The sequence below is a fragment of the Corvus kubaryi genome, unplaced genomic scaffold (genome assembly GCF_017639235.1).
Source record: "Corvus kubaryi isolate FWS band 111438036 unplaced genomic scaffold, C.kubaryi_AGA036_p1.0 37396, whole genome shotgun sequence".
Classification (NCBI taxonomy): domain Eukaryota; kingdom Metazoa; phylum Chordata; class Aves; order Passeriformes; family Corvidae; genus Corvus; species Corvus kubaryi.
In genome coordinates this window covers 15,341,603-15,367,768 of record NW_024581135.1, presented here as the reverse complement: position 1 = coordinate 15,367,768, position 26,166 = coordinate 15,341,603, and the positions used below count along the sequence as shown (strand labels likewise).

Here is a 26,166-nt window from a genome sequence, read left to right as displayed (position 1 = left end):
CAGGTTACTGATAACATCAGGTTGGTAATGGCTGGTGGTAGGAACTACATGCAAGTGCACTGGTGAAACTGCCTGACTTCCTCAAGAGTTTTAGGAACTTAAACTTTATAATTTCCTTGTGTATAAAGCATCTAATTCATCGAACTGTGAAAATGTATTTTCTGGTAAGTCTGTTACCTCCCTGATTCAAAGTTAATTTCCATTTTTTTTCCTCTCTTGATTAACACATGCTTCCACAGGTTCCTGTGCCAGACAATTCAATTTCCTAATATTTGGCCTTGTTTAGAACTGACTCTTCCATAAGCAGAAAGTATTTTCATTTCTGTAGCTGTTGTAGCAGCACAGCAGCAGTGTTCACGTGGCTGGTTTGCAAGAGGGCTGCATAAGACTAGAATGCTTTCATAAATGCAGCTATTTTGTCACTAGTTACTAAAGAATTTAACTATATCTCTGTAGTTTTTTCTAAAGCTTTTTCTATGAGAGTAGACCTGTAAGCTTAAGAGACTCAAGTGATTTATGGCCTCTGACAGAGACACGTGATTGAGTACAAGGAGGAGGCTGTGTGATCTCCGTGCGGGGAAGTTGAGTCTTCCTTTAGCCAGCTGAAGGAAATAGAAGTGGTTTATCATTTATTGTGTGCCACCTGCTTTTGGTCTGGTTTTTAATTCCACTAGCATGGAAGAAGAGACCAACAATATGCTCATGTCCTCTAAGAGCCAGGAGGTTAATTTAAAAACAGAATACCCCACTGTTACCAAAAATGACACTTGTTTCAATGGACAACTCTTGACAGCCTTGATGGTGGAAGGCAGTGTGTAAGAATAATACTGTATGTGACAGCGTGGTTTGTGCCCTCCTTTTTATACAATAGTGTTGCTTGTGGTGGTGTGAGAGGGAGCTGTGATAGAGTGCAGCCACATAAACTTGTTTCTCTCCATGTTTTCTTTGGAAAGTACAATGTAAATATTTGAAGGCTCTTTTGTGACTCTAAAGCAAAAAGTATGTGTTTAATATAAGTTCTGTATTTCTTCTTACACTGGAAGTTTTCAAAGGTCATGTAATAAATTCTGTTTTGTTTTTCATCTTAAAAGGATTAGACAGATGGATTATGGTTCTGGTGGTCTTGTGTTTAAGGGTTCCCAGATACTGAGACTGCCTTGTTTTATCCTTGTTAATAACTATTCAGCAGATACTGAAGTCTGCACAGGACAAAACCGTGAAGTTTCACATGCTGCTGCTTGTCAGCTGTTGGAGCAGGTCCTGACACTTTCTCAGTTGCAAGCAAGAATCAAATTGTCCTGCAACTGCAGGAGTCTATGCAGTGGTTGAATGAAGGTTCATTCCAGATGTTTCATAAAGCACTTCTGCCATAGTGTTTACTTCAAAGGCGAACTAAAAAGTTATAGTCCTCATGCACATTTAAAGCTGTACGTAGTGTTCACAAGATTGAGGCTCTTACCTGAAGCAGAAGGTGGCACATTTCAACAGTACCTGAGTTTGTGCTTTTTTCCATCTTGCATATGGTTTGGCTTTAATTGTGGCTTCATCTGTAGTACTCTGAGGTATAATATGCAATGCAAATTTTTATAGTCCATGGTTTCTTATAGAGAAATTCATGTGTCAGCTTCACGGCTGCAGAAACCTAGTGGTGTGTGGCTTCTGTAGTTAAACTTGCTGTTTCTGAGGGAACATAAAAGGCTAAGAAGAGAACAGGTTCAGGTATTAATCAAATGGTTCATTGTGCTCCAGTTAAAATGAGTATAAGACTGCGCTTTGGAACTTTTTCCATTTGACTCTTGTGTGGGTGTTTTATGGTGGGTGAGCTCCCTGTCAGTAGATGTCACTATGCTGCAAGGATTGTGGTGATTTAAAGAGGACTTCGCTGGTAACAGACAGAAGACCCAGGAAAGTATAAACTGTACTTTGTGATTCCTCAGGTCCTGCCAATTTCACTGAGATAACTAAAGATTTTGATGAGAATAAGGAAAACAAAACTCCAGAAGGCTCCCAAGGGGAGGTTGACTGGCTGCAGCAGTACGATATGGAGAGAGAGAGGGAAGAACAAGAACTTCAGCAGGCACTGGCTCAAAGCCTTCAAGAGCAAGTAAGAAAAATAGTTTGCTTCCTTAAGTTATCTTCCCCAACATTGGAAACCTAAAAGCTAAAGGAAAACCTTGCATTCAGGCAGTAGCTGCAAAGGGATTCTTCTGGGTTTTTTGAGATAACTAGATGGAAAAAGGTTTGGGTTTCTTCTAGCTCCAGTGTCAGTAGAGTGATGACACTTGATACATCTGGGCACATTTTGTATGTGCTTTGAAAACTGTTCATCACATCACAGACCCATAGATTTCTCAAAGCTCCTCACGTGCTTTTGTTACACTGGTTTGTCGCATTATATTAAAAACTATGATAACCTGAACTAAACTCTTCCTCTCTGTCATCAAGAAGCCTGCCCACCTTTAACTTCCCTGGCAGTTGCTTCTTGCAGTGTGTCCTGTCAAGACTCAGTGAAAGAGGCAGGTTTCAAAGCCAAGGCTAAGAATGGCCATGTCAGGTCAGGTTGAAGATGTGTCTATCCTAGCTATGTCTCTGGTGCTAGCGAGTAGGGGATGCTTAGTGAAGAATATAGGAACTGAGCATTTATGTGATCCTTCCCTGTCAGTAAAGTGGAAAAAGGATCCCAAGTAATTTAGTCTAAAATAAGTCCTTTAAAGTAGGCTTGGAAAGAATGGGGTTCTTGAGTTGTGTGCTGTCTGTATTCCACTTGAATTGCAAGACCTGTAGCTGATTTCTGCAAGTTTAACCAAGCTGCTGAGAATAAAGCAAGCACTTAGCCAGGTCTTTCTTTAAATAGGTGCCCTTGTCTGCTCTCTATTAATACCAAAGCTGTCATGGTTTTCCTTATGAGATCTGATGTTTCCATGGCTCTTGGATTTTTCTCTCCCATTACTCATTATGAGGTGCTGGTTGGTATGTTCCATGCCAGATGTAGCTTTGATTCAGCAGTGCCGACTAGTTTAACAAAGATTCCCAAATCCTTTAGAAATAGCGAGATAAAAGGCCTCATGCTAATAATGTAAAACTGCCCTTTGAGTGTGTTTCTGCTACAGTTCTGAAGCAAAAATCTGCTGTTCTAATGATTTGGGCATGGAAATGTGGTAGCTGTGGTTATCTCGATTTGAAATACATAGCTGGGGTGCTGCATTCAGGTGTGCAGAAAGCACTCAAACCCTGAATTAAGAAGCCAGCTCATTAAATATTGTCTGGCTTGCTGTAGCTCTGGGCTTTCAAGAGTGGTGGGAGGAACAGGGGCAGAATATTATCCAAACATTGGAAGTGTTGGTTGAATTGAGGTTTCTTTGCTACTTGGTCATGGTAATATTTTTAATACCTGGTTGTTTAGTGGTGTCTTTTTGCATCCTGCCTTTGTGGATTACACCTGTTACATAGAACCACTGGCTCTATTTTCAAATGGCTTAAAAATAACAAAATCTGTCAGGATTTAATGACCATGTCCTCAGCTGGCTTTGGTCAGAAGTAGACTAAATTTTGCCGAAGTGTGAGGAGCTTTGTGTGTAAGTGACAGCTTTCCTGAGCAAAGGGTTGCAAATTCATTCAGATGCTTTTCAAATTAATGATCCAGGGAAAGCATTCGGTGTTAGTGGAGGCTCGCTCTGCTGCATACCAAACTTCAGGAGCTTTGACAAGCCTTAATGAAGGTTTGTCCCAGGTTCTGTTGCACGGGAACATTGGACTCTCGCTGGTTGCAAACATTCCTTCACATGGAACCTTTAATTTACAATGTCAAGTTTGTTGTAGAAACCAGAGCAGCACAGTTTCAATGGAAAAAGAGCACCACAAGAATTTTAAACAGTGAAATGTCTCAATGAGCTAAGTTTTGTTCTCTCCCCGTTAGGAGGCACGAGAACAGAAAGAGGATGATGACCTCAAACGAGCCACGGAATTAAGTCTACAAGGTGAAACTTATTTAAGTTCTTCCAGTATGTAGCTTTTGAGAGGAAATTGTTATGTGTGTATGAGTGCAGCTCCTGACTGTCAGTAAGACAGCTGGGATTCATGTTCTTTTGGTGTGTGCTTTGTTGTGTTTGGCTGCACTCAAGGTCAGTTTTTCTTGTTCTTGGTTGTGAAAGCAAATGCCAGGAAAAACTTAATCTGAAAAATTACTTACTTCAGTCTCTTGAGTTTTTACTTAGATATAGAGATATCTAGAGAGGTATGTGTAATATATTATATGAACCACATATAATATACAATAATGCATAATATTAACTTAGAGAAAGCACAATGGATCTTGAAACTTCGCATTCCCTGCAAAAGCCAGCATGCTCCTGGCCCTAGTCAGAACATAAGGATTGTTACTTGCATTGGTATTTTAGTGCTGATTAATGAATGCCCTGGCCTTGCTTGGGAAAATGAATCAGTGCTGTATCTGTCAGATAGGGGATGGGAGGGAGACAGACCTCACTGCAAGGTATAGCTGTTGGGGGTGAAGAAAAGGACCCAAAACATACTATCTATCTCCTCCAAATCCAGACAGTGCTGTAGGCGGCCTCAGGCACTGCTCAACGTTTGTGTGAGGCTGGCATGCGAGTGATTTCATACAATCTGGCAGAGCAAAGCATAACCGAGAGAAAATTCCTGCTCCAAAGAGGGAGAGGGAGGGATAATAAAGTATTGTGTTAAGATACTTGTGGTTGCTCAGGGCCTTTTAAAGGCCCTCAGTTGTTACTGGATGAACCTGTGTCAGCTTCTGAAGGGGAGTAAATTGAATGCTGTTTAGGCATCCCTCACCCTGAGCTCTGGCAGACTGAGTGACCAGTCCCTGTTGGGTTTTCCCTGATTCATATCCAGGAAGAATTCAAGGCTAGAAATTCTTTGTCCCCTTGATTTGCAGTTGCTTGACCTAAACACAAGCATTTCCTTGCTACTGTCTTGTTTGTAAGGCATCAGGAAGCAGTTGTTCAAGGAGATGAACTTAGTCTCGAATGCAGAGCTGGTAGCATTTGTCTTAGGAGGGATCCCATGGATGCTGGAACCAAAGAACCAGCAGTCATCCTGGCACCACTGGTGAAGTGGCATTTAGCAATGCCTGTGGCAGGTGCTTCATGCAGAGACCTACCAAAGTGGCTGTGTTTCTAGGCTGTAGTCTACCTTATAGCCCAGATAAGTGTGGAAAGCAGCAGTAAAGGATTCCCAGTTAAGCAAGGGAATCATCTATAAACTTCCCAAGATTATACTAATCCAGTGACTGATGATTTAACAGGACAAGCAGTGTGAGAATCTCTTTGGCAAAACATCTCCATCACAGCTAGTGTGATAGTCTCTTAAAAACAGAGCAGAAAAAATTCCTAAGCAATGTCCTGTTAATCTCAACTTCTCATCCACCCGGGACTCCATAGCTTTAATTTCGCTGGCGAAAACATAGCTACTTCTCCTAATGAGTACTGTACAAAATCTTAAATTAGTTGGGTAGCTGCAGAACCCCGGGAAGTTTGGAACAGCGTGTACAGGGAGCAGTGGTGCCTTCCGGCTCTTTACAGAAAGCTGTGTGCATTTTGCTCAGCCAAGCAAACTGGAAGTTCCTGTGGTTAGCAGCCTTCTTACCATGGAAAACAATGAAAAGATGCCTGCTGCCAGCAGTCACATTTTGAAGCCAGTTTTAATTCAAAAATGCACTTTGTTAATGCAACTTATAGTTAAAACTGTAATCCATAGCTTCTTGTTGCAGGAACTCGCAGTTCACTGACCAGACTGGCTGTCCTTCTTTTGCTGTCTGTCCTGTCAGCAGCCCACTGGTGCTCCAGAGCCAGTTGGGTGTTAACTACTCTTTTATCAGCCAGCTGTCATTGCCATAGTGCCCTTTTGGAAAAGTATGAGGGAGATGGTGCTAAAATTAATTCCAAGATACTTAACTGTTGCTCTGACAAGTTGGAAAAGGGAAAGAGCTTTTATTTGGAAATTCCAGTATCCCCTGTTTTCTTTGAAAATTAAGCTTGAAATTTTATTACGCCTATTTAGGTGGGTAGATAGACCTCAGCCTGTTGTGAATTCCTGTGTGGTCCACAGCTTCTCACGCAGTTATCATTGTTTCCTTGCTATCTAGAGTTTAACAGCTCTCTCCTGGACAGCGTTGGCTCTGATGAAGACTCTGGGAATGAGGATGTGCTTGACATGGAGTATTCAGAAGCTGAAGCAGAAGAGCTGAAAAGAAATGCTGAGGTGTGATCCATGATTTCAAAAGCCAAATAAGAAATATAGCTATTCTTTATAGTATTGAAGGTAGTTTTACAGAGCAGATGTAGAGGCTAGAAAGGTCTTTATATTCAGAAGTGAAAACATGGAAAATTTTCTATCTGTAAGTCTTACTGTGTTACTTTAATTACAAAAAAAACCCAACCAAAACCAAAGCAAACAAAACTCAAAAAAAAAAAAAAAAAAAAAACCTAAAAAACAGACAGCTGCAGAGACCTTCTGAGTTTCTCTAAGAAACTCTTAAAGAGTATTGTTAGTGAACTCTGTAAGTAACATTTCCTGGTCAAGAGAGGATTAAAAAATAAAGTGTCAAAAGCCAGTGAATAGATAGAGCATGTTTCCTGCATTTGAAGAGGGTGTTGTCCACTGACATTACAGGTGCAGAACAAGAGAATTTGGGCTACATATCCAGTATTAGCTGTAGAATTTGTGTACCATTATCAATGGCGTGTCTTTGATATTTCAGAAGTAAGCATGGTGTTCCTTTTTGGCTTTTCTGTTTATTTGCTGGATTAATTCTGACATCAGTGGAAGTTGGTCAGGAAATGGTTGTTTAGAAAACTTTGCGGTGTAGAGCTCATGTCAGCATCTGTTCTGAGGTCAGAAAGGCTCCTTCACTGGCTTTCTGATAGATTAAATAGACATTTCCCACTTCTGGAAGGACTCCTTGTTTGGTGTGAACCAGGGTTCTGTTTCTGTAATCCTTCATTGGGTTGCAGCTTTGAATACAGTAGCCAAAAGTTGATATCACAGGTATAAATCATCTTGTCCATAAGCTATGTGGAGAAAAAAAGAATGCCTGAAAGCTTTAATTGTACTTTTTTTTCCCCCCAGACAGGAGAGCTTCCTCACTCCTATCGTCTCATCAGCATCGTCAGCCATATTGGAAGCACATCATCTTCAGGTAAAAGATGCCACATTTTATTCTTCATCTCTTACCTAGCTTGAAAAATCTGTAATACAGAATTACCATAGCAGAATTATTTATAGGGAAGAATTCAGGCAGCAAAGCAAGTCTTCTGTCATGACTTGCTGATGGGGGAGCAGGTTGGGAATGTCATGGTGTGTAACTATGGCATGTAGGAAATGTACAGCTTATGGGCTGCGTAGAACTGCTTGTGCTTGTTACCAGCTGATTGAGGGACCGGGATCTTAAGGGTCTTTTAGCCTTTAAATCTGACATAGGTGGCTGGACTGGGGTACCTAGCTACCCAGCTCCCTGGTCAAAGTGCAGCATGTAAAGGTGTGCAGAGAAGTTGTGGCTGCTGCCCCATTCCCAGAAGTGTTCAAAGCCAGGTTGGATAGGGCTCTGGGCAACCTGGAGTAGTGGAAGGTGTCCCTGCCCATGGCAGGCAGTTTGGAACAGGATGACCTCTGAGGTCCCTTCCAACCCAAACCATTCTGTGATTCTCTGTTGTTAAGGTCATTATATCAGTGATGTCTATGATATCAAGAAGCAGTCCTGGTTCACCTACAACGACCTGGAAGTGTCTAGAACTCTAGAGACCACTGTTCAGTGTGACAGAGACCGAAGTGGATACATCTTCTTCTACATGCACAAGTAGGTGTCTTGGGGAATTCTGGTGCTAGAAATTACCTACTGATTGTGAAGAGAAGTGGGCTTCTCTTCTTCCTCTGGTCCTCTGCTGGGATGAAAAATACCTCCAGAATGACAAAATTGAAGTGCTCTTAGTTCAGAGGTGTGGGACTGTACGTCAGTAATACATAGTGTTTTAACAAATACGTTAAATTGTATTTTAAGAATGAGATTCAGTGTCTCAGTGCATGTGTTGCACCAGGAATCATAATAGAGCTTGGGTTTTTTCCTTAAGTGCTGTGATATTTGTAAATGCCCTTACCCCTGCTCCTAACAGTTGTGTTATTGCAGCCATGGTCACCTCAGGACACAGACAAAATGAGGTTTGTAGGTAGAAATCATGTATTTTCAGGCACACGGAACTGAAGAAGGTTTGTCCCCTCTCTTCTGTCTTTACTAGTGCTTGGAGATGTCAGATAAGACGTCTCTCTTTGCCAGGATCTGTGACACTTGAGTTTGTGGAGCAAATCCAGTTGCTGGTTCCCTCAGGGCTGTCTTACGTAGTGGTTTGTCATTGTACAAAAGTTTCACTGTTGGTCTTTCCTTCTGTTCTAGGGATATCTTCGATGAGTTACTAGAAACGGAAAAGAATGCACAGCCACTTAGCATGGAAGTAGGAAGATCAGTTCGTCAGCCTCTGTGAAGAATAGAACACCTTGTTCCTCCTGAGGAGCAAGGAAGATTCTGAACTTGTGCCAGACATGCAGGAGTAACAAACAGCTCAGGGCCAAAACATGAGACAAAAGGTAGAAATATGGGACGCTTGGTTTGTTGAACCATCTGTGCAAGTCCTGGGCCTGAACTACGTGTTTAAACGTTGACATCCAGAGAGATCCTCCTGTGGTGAAATTTTTAATGTTTCTCAAATAATTTTGTCAGCATGGAGCCTTAAAGAGTTGTAACAAGTCACAAGACTACAGCTGCTCATAAACTGGTTTAAAAAATAGTGCAAAAAGAGACTCGACTTTAAAAGCCCATTCACATGTGAGGCGTGAGTGGCGAAGATTTACATATCACTCGGCGCTTTTTTTTCTTTTCTCCAAGAGCAATTTAAGCAATAGACTGTAACCTGGCGTGTGTTGTGTTAGTAATATTCACTGGAAAGCCAGATCACTGAGCAGGCTCTTGCCAGTCATCTGGCTAACAGGCATTTTGGAATCACTCAAGCTGATGCGTTGTGACATTCATGGGTTTGTAAGCGCTCCGCTATTTACATGCGGTTCCAGGAAACAAACTGTCGGTGCTGTGGAATGTATTGATACCTGGTGGCAGCTCTGTTGTTTTTTTACACCATTCACTGTCATCCTCATTTAGGCATGAGATTATATATGTGATTTCTTTTGTTTTACAAGTTCTGTTATTTGATTGCATTTTCTCCATGAGGTTGTTGCATCAGTGCCGTTTGGAGAGGCGAGGTTTCTCATTGGGTGTGCCGTGTTTCACACTGGAGTTGTGTTGCTTAGGGCTGCTCTGATGTGACTCTGGGATAGCTGAGTACGTGGAGCAAACAGCAGTGGCAGGAGGTGAGCACAGCTTCTTTGCATATTCTGGGGGGCAAAGAGCGTTCTGGCGTTACCCTTCCTGTGCAGCACCTGGCACTTGAACTGCTCTGTGATTGAACTGTGGTCTTGCCATGGTCTTACGTCACCCCAGGGTAAGAGGCTCTGCACTGCAGCCATGCCTCCATTCTCCTCTCTGAGGAGTGCAGAGTGCTCAAACTGTGAAACTAAACCAGGTGGAAAGCTTTCGGAAGGCCCTTGTTCAGCATTAACAGAACATGGTTAGGAAGAAGTGATGCTTTCTGCTGGGTTTAGAAGCATGATGCTCCTTTTATAGCTTGTTTCAGCAGTGGGGGGAGAGGCCTATTAAGTTCATTTTTTTTCAGCACCTTTGCACTAATTAGCAGGGGCAGATGTTTCCTTTCACTGACATTTCTTCATTTCAGAGAAGTTGTTGCTGTAAGCAGAGTAGTTGCTCTTGTTTTGGCCTCTAGTTCTGATTTTTGCAGCCTGAGTTTTAGAGGTGAAAGACTTCCTTAAGGAAAAAAAAAGAAGAAAATCACCTTTTTTGCCGTTGCGATAGTTTCTGAGTTTTTTAAACTATCATTAAGAGTTTCTCAGGAATAAATCGGCTGCAGCAAAGCAGACAAAACCATCGATTTAAGAGACAGCAGGCACCTTTCACGGGCACTTCCACACTAGAGCTTATCCTGGCAGGCTGGCAGGGCGCTGCCTCAGGGACCTCTTCCCACATGTGTGTGCAGCAGCAAGCGACAGCGAGTGATGGCGTCGGTGTCCTCCCCACCCTGAACACTTGGGGAACCCTGGTGGGGTGAAGACTGACCTCCCTCCCGCTTCCCAGGTTGGGACAAGCACAGGGGTCCTGGTCATGGTGGCATCTTCCTGGTCTCTGAGCCAGGAGCAAAGGTTTGGTTGTAGACTTGCCAGAGTGTTTATCTGGTGAGATGCAGCCCAAGGGGGGTGTGTGTGTTAATTTATTACAAAGCATTATACTTTTCTATTGTCAATACTAATTTTGGTCGAATTCTGGGCAGTGGGAAGAGGTGGTGACGTGGGAGTTGTCCTTTGAACTGATTGCCCTGCGAATGTGATGGACTGCTCCGTCCAGAGGGCAAACCTGTTTTCCCCAAGCACATCCTATGCTTGTGCTGTAAATAACTGGTATTCCTGTAGTATCAGAAGTCAGCTCTGCTTTTTTGGGTGGCAAGGTTGTTTTTACAAGGTGCTGCACTCCAGTTAATTTATAATAAAAGCAAACATGGCCTGATTTTTCAGTGCAGTAACTTTTGTTTAAAACCAGTTTTGTTTGGATCAAGGTGCAAAAGCTGATGCTTGAAACCAGTGTTCCTTGTTTTATGAAAAGTTCTTGCTTGTTATTCTAGTCATTAAGAATTTGCAGACATATACTGTAATTTAAGCTTTTTTGTTTGGCATACAGCAGTTCAATTGCACCTTCACCTGGGCAGGAGTGTCCACAGAGTCCCTTCCTTGCAGAAGCCAGTTTTTTCCCTGCCCAAGAGCGGTGGGGAGGATGATCGGTGTGTAATCCTCAAAAGATGTGCTGCCCATCAGTTGTGTCATTCCCACTGCTCACACTGTTGCAGCAGAAAGGTCAGTAAGGTTGGCCCTTCCATGTGGGATACCTGTCCTTGGGTATAGGTAGGTGAAGCTTAGTTGTGGGCCCTGAACATGTACTAGCTCTTCCTCAGTTAAACATTTACCCACTTCTGAATCAACCTAGCTTAGTACAAGTGTGATTCAGCACAGAAACTCAAGGAACTCCCGTCCCTCTGTTCCTCTCGTCCCTCTGTTGTCTGACTGCAATAATTTGCTCTTGATTTACACCCCTAATCTGAGAGGGGCAGAGCTTTTGTGTCAATGAACTGGAGCTTGTGTGCGGGTCCCTGGGGAGCCCTGGCCAGCGGGGCTGCATAAAGAGCCTTTGCAAAGCAAGGACTGGTTTCCCAACCAGAGCAGCAGAGTGGGACTGACGGGAGGAGAGAGCGGAGCTCTGCAACACCTGTGGCCTCGGCCTGCTCTTCCCCCCCCCCCCCCGCCCAGTGCAGCACAGATAAGATCTGCCCGCGCATCTTCCTGCCCTTCTGCAGCCGAGGAAGAGCTGATCGCCAGCTCAGGGCTTCCTGCTGCGCTTCACCCTGGCACGAGGCACGCGGGGAATGTCGTGCTCCGGGGAGGAGGCTGGGAAAAACTCATCTGCTTTGTTTTTAATGGAGCTAATTATCCCTGTAATCGCCCGCCAAAGAGAGAAAAAGGGGTGCAGGACCCCTGGCAGCTGCTGTCCATGTGGTTTTGCTGCCAGACTCCAGCCTTCCCTGCCGCTGACTTCTGCCTGCACCCTGACTTTCTGGTTCTTTACACTGTTGATGTGGAGCAGTGCTTTTCTCTGTGTTTTAGCAGACCTGTTCCTCTCTCTTCTTTATAATTTTTGCTCTTGGGTTCCCCCTGCCCGTTTTTAAATGATGTGTAGATAGATTTTTGTGAAATTAAAACCTCTTTATTAACCCTCTATTGATTTGGAATCTTATTTCTGCTGGCTCTCAATGGGCACTACACCTTCGCCTCCCCTTTTGCATTGGGACTTTGCTCGGTTGCCTGGGAGCATCCTGTGTGTGTTCAGTGCCCCTCAGCACACGTCCATCCTGGCTCCCCTGACAGCGATATGTCCCCATGGGCAACACCCCAGTGCCTCTCAGCATCCCTGTAGAGCCCAAGTAGAAGGGAGATGCCCTCCTCCCCTCCTGGGTCAAGGACAAGTGCTCCCTGGTGTGTGTCCCCACAGATACACTGTCCCCTCATTTACCTTTGGTACCACACGTATTTACTGCAGTTCAGGTGATAAGGGAGGGAGTGGCTCCAGCTGTATACTGGACCTTTAGCCTGGAGCTGCAGGTGCCGGGATGGGAGAGTCCTGGCTCCCTGAGCATGCCCAGCCTGTGCCTCACCTCTGAGCGCAGCAAGGACAAAAGAAGGCCTCAGGGGAAAGGAGTTGAGGGTCCTTCCCTGTGCTGCTGGTGCCCAGTCAAGACCTGTGTCTTCCTCTGTGCTAGCTCTTTACCAAATAACCCCCACATTTGGGGCTAGGCCCTGGGGTTGGAGGGGAGAGACCACAGGCCTGTTTTTAAAATTAATTTTATTTACTAAAAAGCTGGGATTGTCCCTGGGCCCAGGCTCCTGCCCTAGAAGAGTCCTTTGTCCTTCTTGAGCTTCTGTTGTTTCCACAAGGGCAGGTTGCTGAAGGCGGAGCGGTTCATGCCAAAAACAGCCTGGAAGTCCCCATCAGAGAGGTGGTCCTGGGGCCAGACAAAGGAAGCTGAGCTGAAGAACTGGGGGGGGCTTTCCCTGTCTCCCCTTCCACCAGCTCCCTGGCCTCAGCTTACCTCCTTCCTGCTGGGATCCACACCACAGGGCAGGTCCTCGGCTGAGGTGTTCACCAGCACATCCAACGGGAAGGTCTCCAGTTTGGTGGGGACGAGGGTGGTGGAGGCAGTGAAGACCTCTTGCTTGGATGTGAGCACCTAATGGGGGTTGCAGAGTCATGTCAGGGCCTGGCCTGGGCATGCAGGCACCAGGCTGGCTCCAGGTGCCTGCTCACTAGAGAATCTGTCCTTGCAGCTCCTCCTGGCACCCTGCCAAGGGGATGGGGGGGCTTTCTGTGCCCCCACCCAGCCCAGTTGTCCTTCTCCTTGTGCCACTTACTGAGGTGAGCTCCCCAAAGCTGCTGTCATCACCCAGCTCAGCTCGCAGCGTCTCATAGGATTTCTTGTCCTGGGAAGGAGATAAAAGTGCTCAGCCCCTCAGCAGGGGCAGGGGTCAGGCAAGCTGCTGCCCACACCCTGGAGATGCTTGTGAGGCCAGACCCACATCTGGTCCCATCTGAAAGGGAGTCCCTGGTCTTTCAAACCCCCTCCATGACTCACGTCCCAGTTGAGAGGGTCCCAGGCCAGGAACCAGCCGGTGAAGGTGGGGGGCTCATAACCCTGCTTCACCACAATGATGGGGGTGTCAAGGTCACGCCCACTGGGATGGCTCCGCAGGTACTCCTGTGCCATCACTGCTGCCGCCTCCTTCTCTGCCTCATTGGCGCCTTTCCCAATCCAGAAGAAAACCTGCAATAAGGTTACCATGTCCACCACTGGGGTGAGATGGAGCCCTCTGGGGCCATGGTTGGAGGCACATGGGCCCTGTCCCTGGGGAAGAACACTGGGAGTCCATCCTCAGCATTCCCTGGAGCAAGAATGCTGGAAAAAAACATCATGGGGCCACGTATAGGCAGGTTTCCAGCCTCCCAACCCACCAACTGTGGCTGATGCAGGTCCTCCAACCCTGGGAACATCAGCTTGTGGGATCAAAGGTCTGTCCCCCACTCCACGATCCCCCAGCTCACCTGGTCCCAGGCGTCTAGTAGGTAAACATCATTCTCGTCCAGGTCATCCTGGGTGAAGTCTATGATCTCCGTGGCCAAGAAGGTGCCTGTCTTGTTGGAGCACTCAAAGAGTCGGGGGGACACAGAGGGGTTCTCGTCCTGCAGCCTGAGAGGGGTCAATGTGATGGGAATGAGGCTCACCCTTGGTTGGGAACTGGTGGCCCATCTTACCCCTGGATGTGGGTAGGGACAAGACTGGTACCTCTTGCTGCTGGCATATTGGGACTTGCCCCCCAGGGCCAGCCAGAACTCAGGTGGTTCCTGTCCTTCTGCAACCACTGGCTTCTCCATCTTGGAGATTATGTCGGCCACAGCCTTGGCCATCTCACGTTCATCCCCGCTGCAGCCCTGCCAAGCAAGCACAGCTGCTCTGTCACTGGCCCAGGCCAAAGAGGAGGAAGAGGAGGTGGGGACACTTCTTTTGGGGGTGGCAGCACCCATGTCAGTGCCCGGCAATACCCACCTTCCCATACCAGAGGTAGCAGGAGCTGGGGGTTTTGAGCACAAAGACGTCATTGGAGTTGAGGGAGGAGGCGCGGACGGGCACCTCGAAGGCCTTGGTGTTGTACTCGTTGGTGCCGTGCACTTGGAAGAGGCGGGTGGAGGGTGTGGGCTCCGTGCTGCCTGCCCGTGATGTGCCACCCTGGGGGACAGGGACAGGAGGTCACCACCAGTGCCATGGTCTCACTCGCCTGCACATGCCCCAGCAGCCCTGTGCTCACCGCGTACACCACCATCTTGCCCTTGAAGATGGCCATCAGATGGGCTGGCTCCTTGCCCATGGTGACGCGGATCTGCACGGGCTCGTTGTTGTACTTCTGGTCCAGGGCGACGGCATGGTAGGCAGAGGCGGCCAGCTCATCCGTGCTGGCTTGGCGGCCCTGGGCAGGGCAGAGGGGGCTCAGCACCCATCTCAGCCCCCCTTTCCCTCTTGGGAAAAGGCAACTCTCGTGGTGCTCCCCAGGGGCAGAGCACCCCCAGTCCAGGGAGGTACACCCCTGTCCCCCACCCATCGGACAGTGACCTGGAGGTCTCACCTGCCAGAGGTAGATGATGCGGTTCACCTTGGGCCCCACAAAATAGGTGTAGAGCAGCAGGTAGCAGTCCCCGCCATAGAAATGGCCCAGCCACTTCTTCTCTACGGGCACCAGTTCATTGTTCTCCACGCGCCAGACCTGGTGGGACAGGGATATACTGCTGTCAGGGTTGGTGCATCCTCCTGCCCTGCATACCCTGGACCCCACACCATCCCCTGGTACAGCAAAGGGCGTGCCTGGGAGGGTCCCACATTCTTCCATGGCCACCCTACCTCCACTTCTCCAGATCCATCATCCACCATCTTCTGCTGGGCAGCCACCTGGGGCTTGGCGTGCAGTGTCGTGGCATCAAACTTCACCTGCTCCACCTTGGCTATGGGGAAGGGCAGAGGGGTGAGCCAAATCCCTCTGGCCATAGGGGCTCCCCACAGCCCACCCATCCCAATCCAAGAAGTCCTGCCACATTGGAAGGAGACACTCACCCACTTTGCCCACAGTGTGGGTCTTGCCCAACCCACTGCTCTGGTTGGGGAGAGTCCATTTTTGGAAGAGCTGCCTGAAGACAGCTGACTCGGACCCATCATTCTCTGTTTCCACGCTGGTGCTGTCTGGGTAGTTCTTGGCTTTGATGAAGCCCTGGTGAGACCCAAACACAGAGCGTGGGCGTGGAGTGCCTGGCACCCCAGGGAGCAGTCAGGCTGTCCCACAAGCACCTAACCCAGCACCCACCAGCGCCCTGCTCATCGCCTGCTGCTTCTCCTCCTTGTTGGCATTCTTGCCCTTCCAGACGAAGATCCTGGTACCTCCTTGATCAAGGATGTAGCAGTCCTTGGAGAAGGGGCAACAATAGAAATTAGGACTTTAGGCAAAGTCCACCAAATTTGGCTTTTGAAGGATTAAAGCTGCCAAGGAAATTGGGCACCCCCAAGCAAGCCATGGGTGACAGACCTCATGCAGGAGCATGTCTTGAGATAGGGGTTGAATTGCCACCTCCTGTACGACCAAGTTCCCGCTGGCATTGGAGACGCTGACAGGAGAAAAAGAGAGGAAAAAAGGGTTAGAAAATGGGTTGGAAAACCCCATCCCCATTACAGGGTGGTAGGGTTTAGAGGGGGTGTCCCCTCCCCATCCCCTTCCCAGCCAGATCATGGCAGAGGTGGTGCCCAGGGACTCTCTTGCTGTGCCGTGGTGGCAACTTGGTTTGTAGCTTGCCCTGCCAGGCAGCTCACTCATGGCCACAGGGAGGGACAGATGGGTGTCAGATGTTATGGGGCTACTGAGGGGCATTGCCACAGCATCTAAGGGTGATGCTTGCATGAGCATCTCTATTGGGCACCAATCCTCTTGGCACCAGGGATCCCTCTTGCTCCAATGGCACCCAAAGGACCTATCCCCACCCCCACTGTGGTCTTGACCTTTTCTTGGTGTCTGTCCATGGGGCTGGGTGCTGTGTGACACAGCAGAGATGGCTGCTGGCTCCCTCTGGCACCATGGAAAATGCCCCCATGGGTAACCCACCCGAAGAACTCACTGGTAGAGCTTGAGGGAGGACTTGAGAATCTGGTCCACTTTGTCATCAGGGATGGCTGGCTGGATGTCCCTCTTCTCACCCAGCACATGCTTAAGGATCTTCATGAGTCCCGGTGAAGCATCCTCATCCTCACCATCCACTACGCCCACCTTTGCACGGCCCCCACGTTCCCGGTCCCGGATATCCTTGGCCAGGGTCATTGCCTGCAGCCAGGGGAGAAGGGATAAGCCCAGATCAGGAAGGGGGTGGCTGGTGACCCCCCTTACTCCAGGAGGGGACATTGGGACCCCCTGGCCATACCCTCAGCCTCTCGTTGCGGTTGCTCTCAGGGCCATTCCACTGGATGATGAGCTGGCCCAGGTCCAGCAGGAACACATCCCCTCTGTTGAAGCTTTTCCAGCTCATCTCCACCTGCAGCAAGATGGGATTGGGAAGGGGGGGTGTCAAGCAGCAGAACACTGGGTCCCCATGGCTTTGCAGCCCCACTCACTCAGGAATACAGGCCTCCAGCCCATATTCCTCCTCCCTACCCTGAGAGGGACTTCTTGGGGAGCGGTTGCTCCTAAGGCAAGGCAGCATCATCCCACACCCACTGTGCCCTGCTTGAAGGCAGCTGTGTCTTGGGGGAGCTCTGGCCTGATCCTGATCCAGACTCCACACATCCCATGACTCACCTCTCCTGCCACCACGTTCTTCTTGCCCTTCACATGCAGCAGTCGCTGGACGTTGTAGGTGTTTGTCTCCACATGCTTCATGCCTGAGGCCACCCCACCCTTCTTATAGCTGGGAGGGGACAGACATGGTGTCACCCCTGGGTCCCCCTCCTCACACCACTGGAATCTCCCTCCCACCTCTGTGCACAGGGAGGTGTTCGGGGACCCCCATCCACACACGTGGTAATGGATAGATGGAGCCCAGCTCCAGATCCTCCTCCTTCCTCCCCCACCTCACTGACACAGAGCTGTCCCATCCCCACTGGGGATGTCTCCACAGGACCCCTCCCCACTGTCACCCACCATGGGAGCTGGTCCCCAGGGGCGACCGACATACATGAGTCCATGCTTGAAGTAGGTGCGGAAGGTCTCACTCTCGTGTCCCTGGACCTCACGGTGCTGCACGGCCACTGAGCCCAGGTGATCATCCATCTGGGTGGTGTAGATGGCAGCTGCCCCCTGCTCATCCTGGCTTGACTCCTTGCCCAGCCAGTAGTGGATGTCATAGCTGAAGTTGCTCCCAGACTTGCGCGTCTGCAGGACACCGGTCCCCGCTAGAAGAGCCCCTGGACAAGGACACCCCTCCCTGCCCCCTCAGGGCAGAGCCCATTCCCAGTTCCCTGTGTGACCCCTGACTGCCCTACCGACAGCAGGACGTAGCAATCCCCCTCGTGGAAGTTGCCGTAGCTTTTGGTGGGCACTGGCACCATCTCCATGTTCTGCAGAAGGAAGGGAGACATCAGCCCTGGTGGGGAATCCCCCCACCCCGGCCCCATGCACCCACTGTCCCCAGCACCAGCACTGCTGGGTTTAACCCTGGGTGCTGCACTGAGACCCCCAAACCCAGGTACTGAGGACACAAAGGGAGGATCTTCCCTCACAGAGACCCCCCCAAGCAGCCCAGTGATGCGGCCCCATCCCCACCTCGATTCGCCATATCTGGATGCCCGGCGTGGTCTTGTTCAATGTCCTGGTGACTTTGGCGCTGAGCTCCACCATGGTGACAGGTACCACAGGCAAGGGGACCTGCCAGCATCGGCAACACCCTCGTTAATGGCTGGCAGTGTCATTAAGAGCTGGGACACAGCCAACCTGCTGTGCCATCTGCTTCCCTGCTTGCTCTGCAGAGAGCCCAGCTTTAAACCCCCTCTGTACGGAGCTGCATGGGGTGAGGGGACCCCCAGCACCGTGGTGTCAGGTCTGTGGGCACACAGGTGTGGCTGCCATCCCCTCAGCTTGGCTGGCACTGCAGTTAATGGGTCTGTACTGGGGTTCAGGGTGCACAGGTGCGCGGTCCCGTAAGCGCCCCAGTGCCCTGCCCTGTCTCCAATCATGGGACAGGGCTTGTACAGGGCACCCACCGTGCAGCAGCCGCAGCTGGGTGACACTGCTGCACAGTGGCCTGTTCCTCCCCAGGACTGGCAGGAACTGGCCCTGCTCAGCCTTGTCCTGGCACGGCTTGGCATGAAGTGGAACAGCATGACATGGCACTGCTTACACACACAACACACACACAGATACACTGCCTGCTTCAGACCCCCTGCTTCCAAACCCCTCAGCAGATCCATGCCCCCCACGGAGGGCACATCCTGGCCCCACAGGGGTGCTGAGAGTACCAGTGCTGCCAAGGTTGTCCACAGCCATCTCTGCCAGGCTGACAGTGCTCCCCACAAGCAGACAGAGGGGCCAGGGAGCTGGCATCAGGCAAAGCCACCCAATGTGCCCCGGCTGGAGGCTGGCAGGGAATGCTGGCATTGCCCAGAGGGGAGGTCTCTGCTTCCCCAGCCCTACAAAACCCTACCTGGCCCCACTATGCTGCTCCAAAAGCACCCACATTCCATCCCTCAGACCCAGCACCCCCACAGCACAGCCCCAAGGTGGGGCTCAGGTGGGTCTCCAAGCCCCATCCCCAGGCTACCCTGATGTCAGGAGTGATGGTGGCCGTGGGATGTGCTGTCCACCCCATGCCCACCCTCTGCCCCTTCACCCTACACCCCATGCCCACCCTCTGCCCCCTCACCTTCCCTGCAGAGCTCAGCGGACAGGTGAGTGTACCTAGGTGGAGTGCTCAGGTGCCAGCACCCAGGAGACCTTTGTTCCCTCATGTCCCAGCCTATGCTCACTATATAAGGGCAGGGACAGCCCAGAGTCAAGGTCCCCACAGCCCTCCAAGACTTTGTGGCACCTAAGAGCCCCGTTACTCATGGGGTGTTTCCCCCCGAGGTGTTATTGCACCCTGCCCACAGACTGGCTGTGCCCAGGATGGTTCCCCTGCCCCCCTCCCCCCCCCCCGGCCTGTTCCCCTCTTGGCCCTTGGCATTGAGCCCATGCTGGATTTTTTTCTTTTGGACCCCACCAACTTCCATAAAGTGATAGCAATGGGCTGGATCAGGACACGTGGGCATCAGAGGTGTCCTAAGGCCACGAGGATGGGCTTTGCCACTGTTCTTCACTCCCCAGACCCTAAAATCCCCAAACCCTCCCAAATATGGAGCACTAAGACCATGGAAATTGTGTTTTTTATGGTGCCTCCTCCCCCCTGAAAAAGTTCCACAAAGTGACAGCAAAGCAGCACCATCTTCCTGGGGCATCCCCTTCCCACCCCCTGACTGGCACATCACCACCCTGCCTATGGGACTGTGCCCAGGCTGTTTCACACCCCAGCTGGAAGGCAGATCCCTGGTCACTCCTGGCTTTGCCTTCCTGCCTTGGGGGTCTCTGCAGCACCAAGGTTCTCTTGGGGATGGAAAGGGAGTACAGGGATGGGACATGGGGCTGGGGCTTGGGGGGACAGGACGGGACATAAAGTGGTGTCACAGCTAAGCCCTATGCCCTGTCCTATGCCCCCAGTCCCAAGGGTTGCTATCTGGTGATGCCCTCGATGTTTACAGAGAGGAGAAGGGACTGAAGTGGCTCCCAGGCCCGAAGGTGCTTTTGGGGAATGACCACGGCGTTCATAAAGGTGGGAGGTGCAGGTGTCAGCAGCAAGCAGGTCCCCGGGCTTCCTGTCCCGCTCTTATCTCTTCCCCAGCCCCGCGGGATTGCCGCAGCTTTATCTTGGCTGCCCTGCTGAGCCAGCAGTCCTGGTCAGAAGCACTGCGGGCATCCCGTAACCCCGGCCTGGGCTGCAGCGAGCCCCAGATCCTGCCTGATCCCTCCTGCAAGGATCCCCGAAGCGATGACAACGGGCTGAACCAGAACGGGGGGGCGTGTCAGCCACAAACAAGGGGGTGTCCTGATGCCACAGGGATGGGCTCTGCCCTCCACTGCCTTGGCCCCCAAAACCTCCCTAGACGTGCCACCCAGCTCCTACCTCCTGCACCCCACACGAGTGTCCCCGTGGGACCCTTACCTGTGTGCAAAACCTCCAGTGAGTTTTGGGTGGGGTGGAACACCCGGGTGGCCGCTGTCGCCCTCTGCTCAGAGACTGAATCCGTCAGTGCGGCACAGTGGTAGGGGACCCCACGCCGGCCCCAGCGGGCTCACCCCCTCCCCGGGCCCCCCAGCCGGGCCACTAATGAACTCAGTAATTAGTGCAGCCATCAGGGAGGACAGAGACTTCGTTAATGAGGGGAGGCACAGGGCCAATGAGGGCACGGGGGAGGGGGGCAGCTAAGAGACATCCCCCCCAGGAACCCAGTGCCTGCATGTTGGCAGCAGACTGCCGGGCACTGGGGGGGGGGGGGGGGGCGCACAAGTGCCCCCCAGTCTGTATGGGGAAGGCCTGATACCTTCTTTGGAGCAAACTCATCTGAAGTCTCAAAGCTGGGAGGGGGCACAGCCTACGCAGTAAATTTACCCCCTCCTTGTTAAGAGGCAGGATACCATCCCTGTGGCACCAGGGACCTTTTCCCAGGAGAAGGGGGAAGGAGTTAGGAAGCCCGGGGGGGCTGTCCTCGAGCGTGAGGGTGTCCCCTTGGCACCAGACAAGGGGTGACACCTCAACCCTGCAACCCAAGGGTGCTCCCCCAGCACTGACCTGCAGCATCCCCCACTCCCAGGGGACTCAGGCGATCCCGGGGGCTCCGTGTCCCCCGCACTGTGCACAGCCACTAGCGACACACACATGGTATGTACCCGTGCCCACACATGCACACACTCAGGAGTACTCTTTCCAAGATGGTTTGGCAGCTTTAATCACATGAAGGCACTTGGATCTGGTACCCCAGCCCTCCCCAGCCCCCCGCCGCCGCCTCTGCATCCCCCAGACCTCCCAAGGGTGCCCAAGGTGGGGGCCGTACTCCTTGGGTGCCGCAGCACCCACAGGCACTCGCTGGGCAGCGGCTGCGCTGGCGCCCTTTGACTTGTCTAATATAAAGTGCTGAGTTCAACCCTCCTGGCGGGGCAGGACGAGGCTGGGGCTGGCAGGGATCCAGGGGGCTGTGCTGCACCACCCCCCATCCCACCCCCGACCACAGGGCAGGGGGTGTGGGCAGAGCTGGGGGGATCCCTGCTTACCCACAGCATTGGGAACAGGGCAGTGCCAGCAGGAGCCGGCTGAACAGCACCGGAAAGCTAAAACTCCTCAAACCCACCCCCCTCAAATACTGCCCCCCTCCCTTTGCTGGCACAGCGGTAAAAAGGCACCCATGATTTTTTTGGGAAACCGTTGCTTTTCCCTCTAAAAAGATATGAGGCATTGTCCATATTGTGACATTAAAAAAGGCCTGGCTGAGCTCAGCCCCTCCCCCCTGCAGAAAAACCCTCCCTGAGAGCCCCCAGACCCTCAAAGCTGGGAGACACGCTGGCACGAGTCCGACCCCACGGGGGTCAGGGTAACCCCAGGCTACAGGGGGGCTGCAGTGTCCCCCACCCCATCCCAGCTGGGGGACTGGGGCTGGGGTAAGGCTGGGAGGGGCACATTAAGGCTGGTATGGGGGTCCCTCTCTCCCAGAAGTGGCAGCCTTTGGTGAAGCTGCAGATGGATATGGGGGGGGCTGCCCCCCACCACGGGAAGGGACTCCCTTATTGGTGACTAGAGTGGCTCCCAGTGACACAGTGTAACTGGAGAGGGGGAGAGGCCACCTCTCCCCCCAAAATGAGAAGAAAATGAGGTTGGAGGGGGCGAATAAAGAGCCTCCTCCACGCACAACCCTTGCACGGTGAAGAGGGCACAGAGACATGGTGTCCCAAGGCACATGGAGGGCATTTGTGCCCAGGGGCTCAGCCCTGAGGCTGGGCTGCCCCTGCAAAACACAACCCCTAGGTGGGGGCAGTATGCAAGAAGAGAGGCAAGGACATGCCCCCTGCGAGGTGATAGCTGCACCCAGGGCAGAGTTAAGGGCATGGTGGCAGCCCTATGCACCAAGGCCAGTAAGACTCCCTGCTTTTTTGGAGGGTGACAAGGTGTTATCCTGTCCCATAGCCCGGCAGAGAGGGGCCAAGGGCCACCAGCCTCCCAGCAGGCAGAGTCTGGATGGAGGGATCTAGTCCTCCCAAAGGCAGTGGAAAGCAGCAGCTGCTGACCCCGTCCCGCCTCCCCAGTCGGGGGACAGAGGGGAAAAGGACCTGAGAACCGTTTTGGGGAGGGGGGACACAGGTTGGGGGGGAAGGGGGCAGGGGCTGGACAGTGGGGGAGGATGGGACCCCCCCCCAACAGGTCCTCAGCACAGCAAGGCATGGGTCACCCATGGTCCCCCTTCTCAGAGAAGGGGGGCACCCAGCTTCCCGGCGGGGGCACCCACATCTCCCACCACCAGCAGGCACGGAGGGCACCCGCGCCCACCGGGGCTGGGGAGGATAATGCGGGGCACACCGGGACCCTCCCTCCCCCAGAATAAGGCACCTGGCACCCTCGGTGGTGCCCCTTCGCAGCACCCGGAGGGTGGGGGGGCCATTAGCTGTTAGTCCGCTGCTTCTTGAGCACTGCGTACACATCCTCCACCTTGCTGAGCCGCTCAAAGAAGGGCAGCAGGTCCAGCAGTTCCGTGTCCGCCATGTTATCGAACCAGGAGGCCACCGGCACCTGCAGGTGGCACAGGGGACAGTGTGGCACAGAGGACAGCGCTGAGAGAGGGTCCCCGCCACACCACCTCCACACCCCACCCAGCCTTGCCCTGCGGGTACGTACAGCATTATCAGGGTGGAAGATGTAGGATGCGGGCGAGTTGTCCACGATGATGATTCGGCGCAGGTCGCGGCCCAGGCGGCTCAGGTCCTTCACGTAGTTGCCACGATGGAAAACGCAGGATTCCCGAAAAAGTCGTGCCCGGAAAGCCCCCCATTTATCCAGCAGGTCAGCCACGGGGTCTGCATACTGCAGGCAGAGGAGGGGCGTCACCATGACACACCACACCCCCCTGCCCATGCCACAGTGACAACGGCACCCAGCTCTCCACTGCTGCCAGGTCTCATTGTGCCTCAGTTTCCCTGTCCAGTGCCTTGGAGGGGCAGGTAGGGAGGCCACCCAGTGCTGGCACTGGCTGTGGGTACACAGGGAACAAGAGGCCAGTGATGCCTGCAGGTGGGCAGGCAAGGGAGCTGTGCCACTCGGATGGTGTCTGGGAAGGGGTGGGCGATGGCAGGGCGGGTCAGGGGCACCCACCTTGGCCAGGCTGGCAGTGAAGAGCACACACTCGAAGAGCTCGCCCATGCGCTGCAGGAACTCGTCCACGTGTGGCCGCTTGAGCACGTAGACCTGCGGGCACAGGCAGAGGGCAGCGCGCTGCTGGCACGGGCTATGGCTCACCTAGCACCTGCATGCCCTCCCCAGGGGACACCTGTGTCCCCACACCCAGCCAGCAAGTAGCTCCCTGGCTGCACCTCGTGGGGGCTGCCTGTGCGGGCTGGGGGGTGCCATGGCCCCACAGGAATGCCCGGCGCGAAGCGTCTGGCCGGCTCCAGAGCCAAGTAACCGAGAACAGGCTGACTGCCCAGACCACAGCCTATCCTGGATTACTTGAAACCGGGGCTGGCCACTGCAGGAGGACACCATGCCAGGACGCCCCTCACTTCCCTGCCCAGCGGGAGGAGGGGCACCCACCTCTGCCCCGCAACGTGCCAACCCTGGCACCCCAACACCTCCCATTACCCCTTGGTGCAGAGCACAGGGACACCTCCCGGTCCTCGGGGAGGTAGAATGATGCCCCCTCCCACCAGGCACCCATCCCGCTGTTACCTGGTGCATGATGCCATCGATTTCCACAGGAATGATGAAGTCGGCGTTGTTCACCGGCTGGGGAAGGGCACACCAGGATCAGCACTGGGCACGCCAGGCACCCCCTGCCCAAACGCTGGCCGCTGTCTGCCCACTATGCACCCCTGCCAGCCCCGCAGCCCCCTCACAGGAACATCCCATCTGACCCAGCCAGGCTGTGCTGGGTGCTAGGGATCACTTTGTGGGAAAGGGGTGGCAGAGCAGGTGGGGGAGCATGTGGCAAGAGGTGTGGGGTGGGCCAGGGTGTCTCCCACCTTGAAGGAGCTGTGCACCAGGGTCTCATCCAGGTCAATGACCACGCAGAGCTTGCTGGCATCCTGTGGCTTGATCTCGGGCAGGAGGTGCTTGACAGCAGCCTGCAGCAGGGGGACACGAGTCAGCAGGGTAGCAACAAGGCGGCCACTCAGAGGGGGACACTGGGAGAAGTGACCACTCACTCCCATCCTGGCCACACAGGGGATGCGCAGAGCATGGCAGGCCCCATCCCTTCCAGTGCCAGGCTGGGGGTGTGGGGTTACCTTGGGCAGCGCTCCGTTCTCCTCCACCAGCAGTGGGGCGCCAGTGGTGCCAGTGCAGGGCTCCCCTTCATCGCGGCACAGGCAGCAGAAAAGGGACTGGAGGATGCTGCGGCTTCGAGGCTTCTTGGCGGGGGTCTGGGTAGCTGCAGGAGGACAGAAGGGAGGTGAGGGGCACCCCGGGGGTGCCCCCAGCACAGCACTGGGGGGGGCAAGTGACCCACGTCTGGGTGTTGCCCCAGAGCCCCTGCACCCTTATCAGACCCCGACACCCATCCGGCCGCCCTTCCTGCCCCACCAAGCAACGGTGCCAGAGCAGTGTCGCTGACACGAGTGCTTGGTGACCACCCACAGCCCCTCACCCAGCACATCCCACCCCACCAGTGACCCTCGCGGGCTCCCCCTGCGTGGCTGGAGACCCTACAACAAGGGCGCAGGGCTGAGCGCGGGGGCAGCCGTGGGTCCGGGGCGGCTCCCCGCTGTCCCGCCCCGAGGGGCACAGACCCACTCGGGGGTGGCCCTGGGGGCGGGGCCTCTCCGAGGGAGGCGGGGCTTTCGCGCCTTCTTTTCCCCGCCTCCAGACAACTCCCTCGTCTCATTGGCCGACTCGAGTGCACCGGAGGCGAGAGGCCAACCAGGGCGGAGCGCCCGCCCCTGGGCGCCGTTCCCGCAGTCGCCATTGGCGGAGCGAGGGGAAACTGAGGCAGCGGGGGCTGCCCCTGCCCACCCCGTGCCCCAGGGGCAGCGCGACGGCTGCAGCCCCAGCCCCACCGGCCCCGGAGTCGGGTCCTGCCGCAGCCCGGGCCGGGGCTGCACCCCGCCCTGGCTGTGCCCCCCCTTCAGGCGGGCCAGGGCCCCGAGCCCCGTAGTGGGGAGCCCGTGGGGCAGGAGCTCCCCACTGGGGACGGGGCCCGTTCCCACGTTTGCTCCTCCCCGCCCTGGCAGGTTCCCAGGCCGGGGGGACGAGCAGCGGCCCCCGCCAAACCCCCTTCGCGGGGTGGAGGGGACGCGGGGAACGGGACGCCGGGATGCAGCAGGGTGCCCGGCGCTCGGCCCCCTTTCTGCCTCAGTTTCCCCGCCAGCGCTGCGCGCACCTCTCGCCCGGCTCCGGAGGAGACAGCGCAGATAATCCGAGCAACGCCCCGAGCCTTCCAGGGCACCAGCGGGGTCCGAGGGGGCCGGACCACGGCCCCCCGCGCCCGGGCGGGTGCAGACAGCCCCGCTTGCTCCGAGCTGCAGCCCCAGCGCATCTCCCGAGCCCTGGGCAGCGGGATGCAGGGGGGCGGGCTGAGGCGGCGCGCAGCTCATCACACCCTCCGGGAGCAGCCCCCGCAGGCCCCCAGCCCCCCGGGGACCTCCCCCTCTCCCCTCTCCCGCACA

The 26,166-nt window shown here is 53.4% G+C and overlaps 3 protein-coding genes across 6 annotated transcripts in view; 1 reads left to right on the top strand and 2 right to left on the bottom strand.

The window, feature by feature from the left end:
* USP37 (ubiquitin specific peptidase 37) overlaps positions 1–11,917 on the top strand; it is a 35,769-nt gene extending 23,852 nt beyond the window's left edge. Inside the window, exons 19-24 of the mRNA XM_042040441.1 lie at positions 1,938–2,104; positions 3,917–3,977; positions 6,125–6,240; positions 7,108–7,177; positions 7,696–7,834; positions 8,426–11,917. Of these exons, the coding sequence (XP_041896375.1) occupies positions 1,938–2,104; positions 3,917–3,977; positions 6,125–6,240; positions 7,108–7,177; positions 7,696–7,834; positions 8,426–8,513 (641 nt within the window). The 3' untranslated portion in view covers positions 8,514–11,917. The remainder of the gene's footprint in view (positions 1–1,937; positions 2,105–3,916; positions 3,978–6,124; positions 6,241–7,107; positions 7,178–7,695; positions 7,835–8,425) is intronic.
* A 607-nt stretch (positions 11,918–12,524) lies between these two features.
* On the bottom strand, positions 12,525–21,442 carry VIL1 (villin 1). 2 transcript variants are annotated; one of them, XM_042040442.1, is made up of 20 exons: positions 20,468–21,442; positions 18,040–18,141; positions 17,760–17,834; positions 17,453–17,649; positions 17,077–17,185; positions 16,703–16,813; positions 16,403–16,605; positions 15,820–15,898; positions 15,601–15,699; positions 15,354–15,507; positions 15,144–15,244; positions 14,872–15,009; positions 14,557–14,715; positions 14,298–14,477; positions 14,037–14,182; positions 13,796–13,940; positions 13,329–13,517; positions 13,108–13,176; positions 12,789–12,926; positions 12,525–12,701 (listed from the first exon to the last, which is right to left on the bottom strand). In XM_042040442.1, exons 2-20 carry the CDS (start codon positions 18,112–18,114, stop codon positions 12,588–12,590), a joined length of 2,481 nt encoding a protein of 826 aa, XP_041896376.1. In that variant the 5' UTR covers positions 18,115–18,141; positions 20,468–21,442; the 3' UTR covers positions 12,525–12,587. The 2 variants fall into 2 exon arrangements, with proteins under 2 accessions (XP_041896376.1, XP_041896377.1); XM_042040443.1 differs by lacking the exon at positions 20,468–21,442 and adding an exon at positions 19,136–19,215.
* Positions 21,443–21,546: 104 nt separating this feature from the next.
* The window catches only part of CTDSP1 (CTD small phosphatase 1), a 7,819-nt gene continuing 3,199 nt past the window's right edge, over positions 21,547–26,166 (bottom strand). The window contains exons 1-7 of one of the 3 annotated variants that reach the window (XM_042040451.1): positions 25,881–26,109; positions 24,790–24,932; positions 24,526–24,627; positions 24,233–24,289; positions 23,660–23,752; positions 23,186–23,371; positions 21,547–23,080 (exon numbers count right to left, since the gene is read on the bottom strand). In XM_042040451.1, the coding sequence (XP_041896385.1) occupies positions 22,952–23,080; positions 23,186–23,371; positions 23,660–23,752; positions 24,233–24,289; positions 24,526–24,627; positions 24,790–24,932; positions 25,881–26,094 (924 nt within the window). In that variant the 5' untranslated portion in view covers positions 26,095–26,109 and the 3' untranslated portion in view covers positions 21,547–22,951. Of the gene's footprint in view, positions 23,081–23,185; positions 23,372–23,659; positions 23,753–24,232; positions 24,290–24,525; positions 24,628–24,789; positions 24,933–25,210; positions 25,482–25,880; positions 26,110–26,166 lie in introns of those variants that run through there. The other 2 variants (XM_042040449.1, XM_042040447.1) reach the window with 2 other exon arrangements.

Coding starts and splice junctions, on each gene's coding strand:
- VIL1 (XM_042040442.1), bottom strand. CDS start 18,114: ATGGTGGAGCTCAGCGCCAAAGTCACCAGGACATTGAACAAGACCACG. Junction 16,814..17,076: donor AGAACGTGGTGGCAGGAGAG/GTGAGTCATGGG, acceptor ATCTTGCTGCAG/GTGGAGATGAGCTGGAAAAG. Junction 14,716..14,871: donor GCATCATCTACCTCTGGCAG/GTGAGACCTCCA, acceptor TGCCCTGCCCAG/GGCCGCCAAGCCAGCACGGA.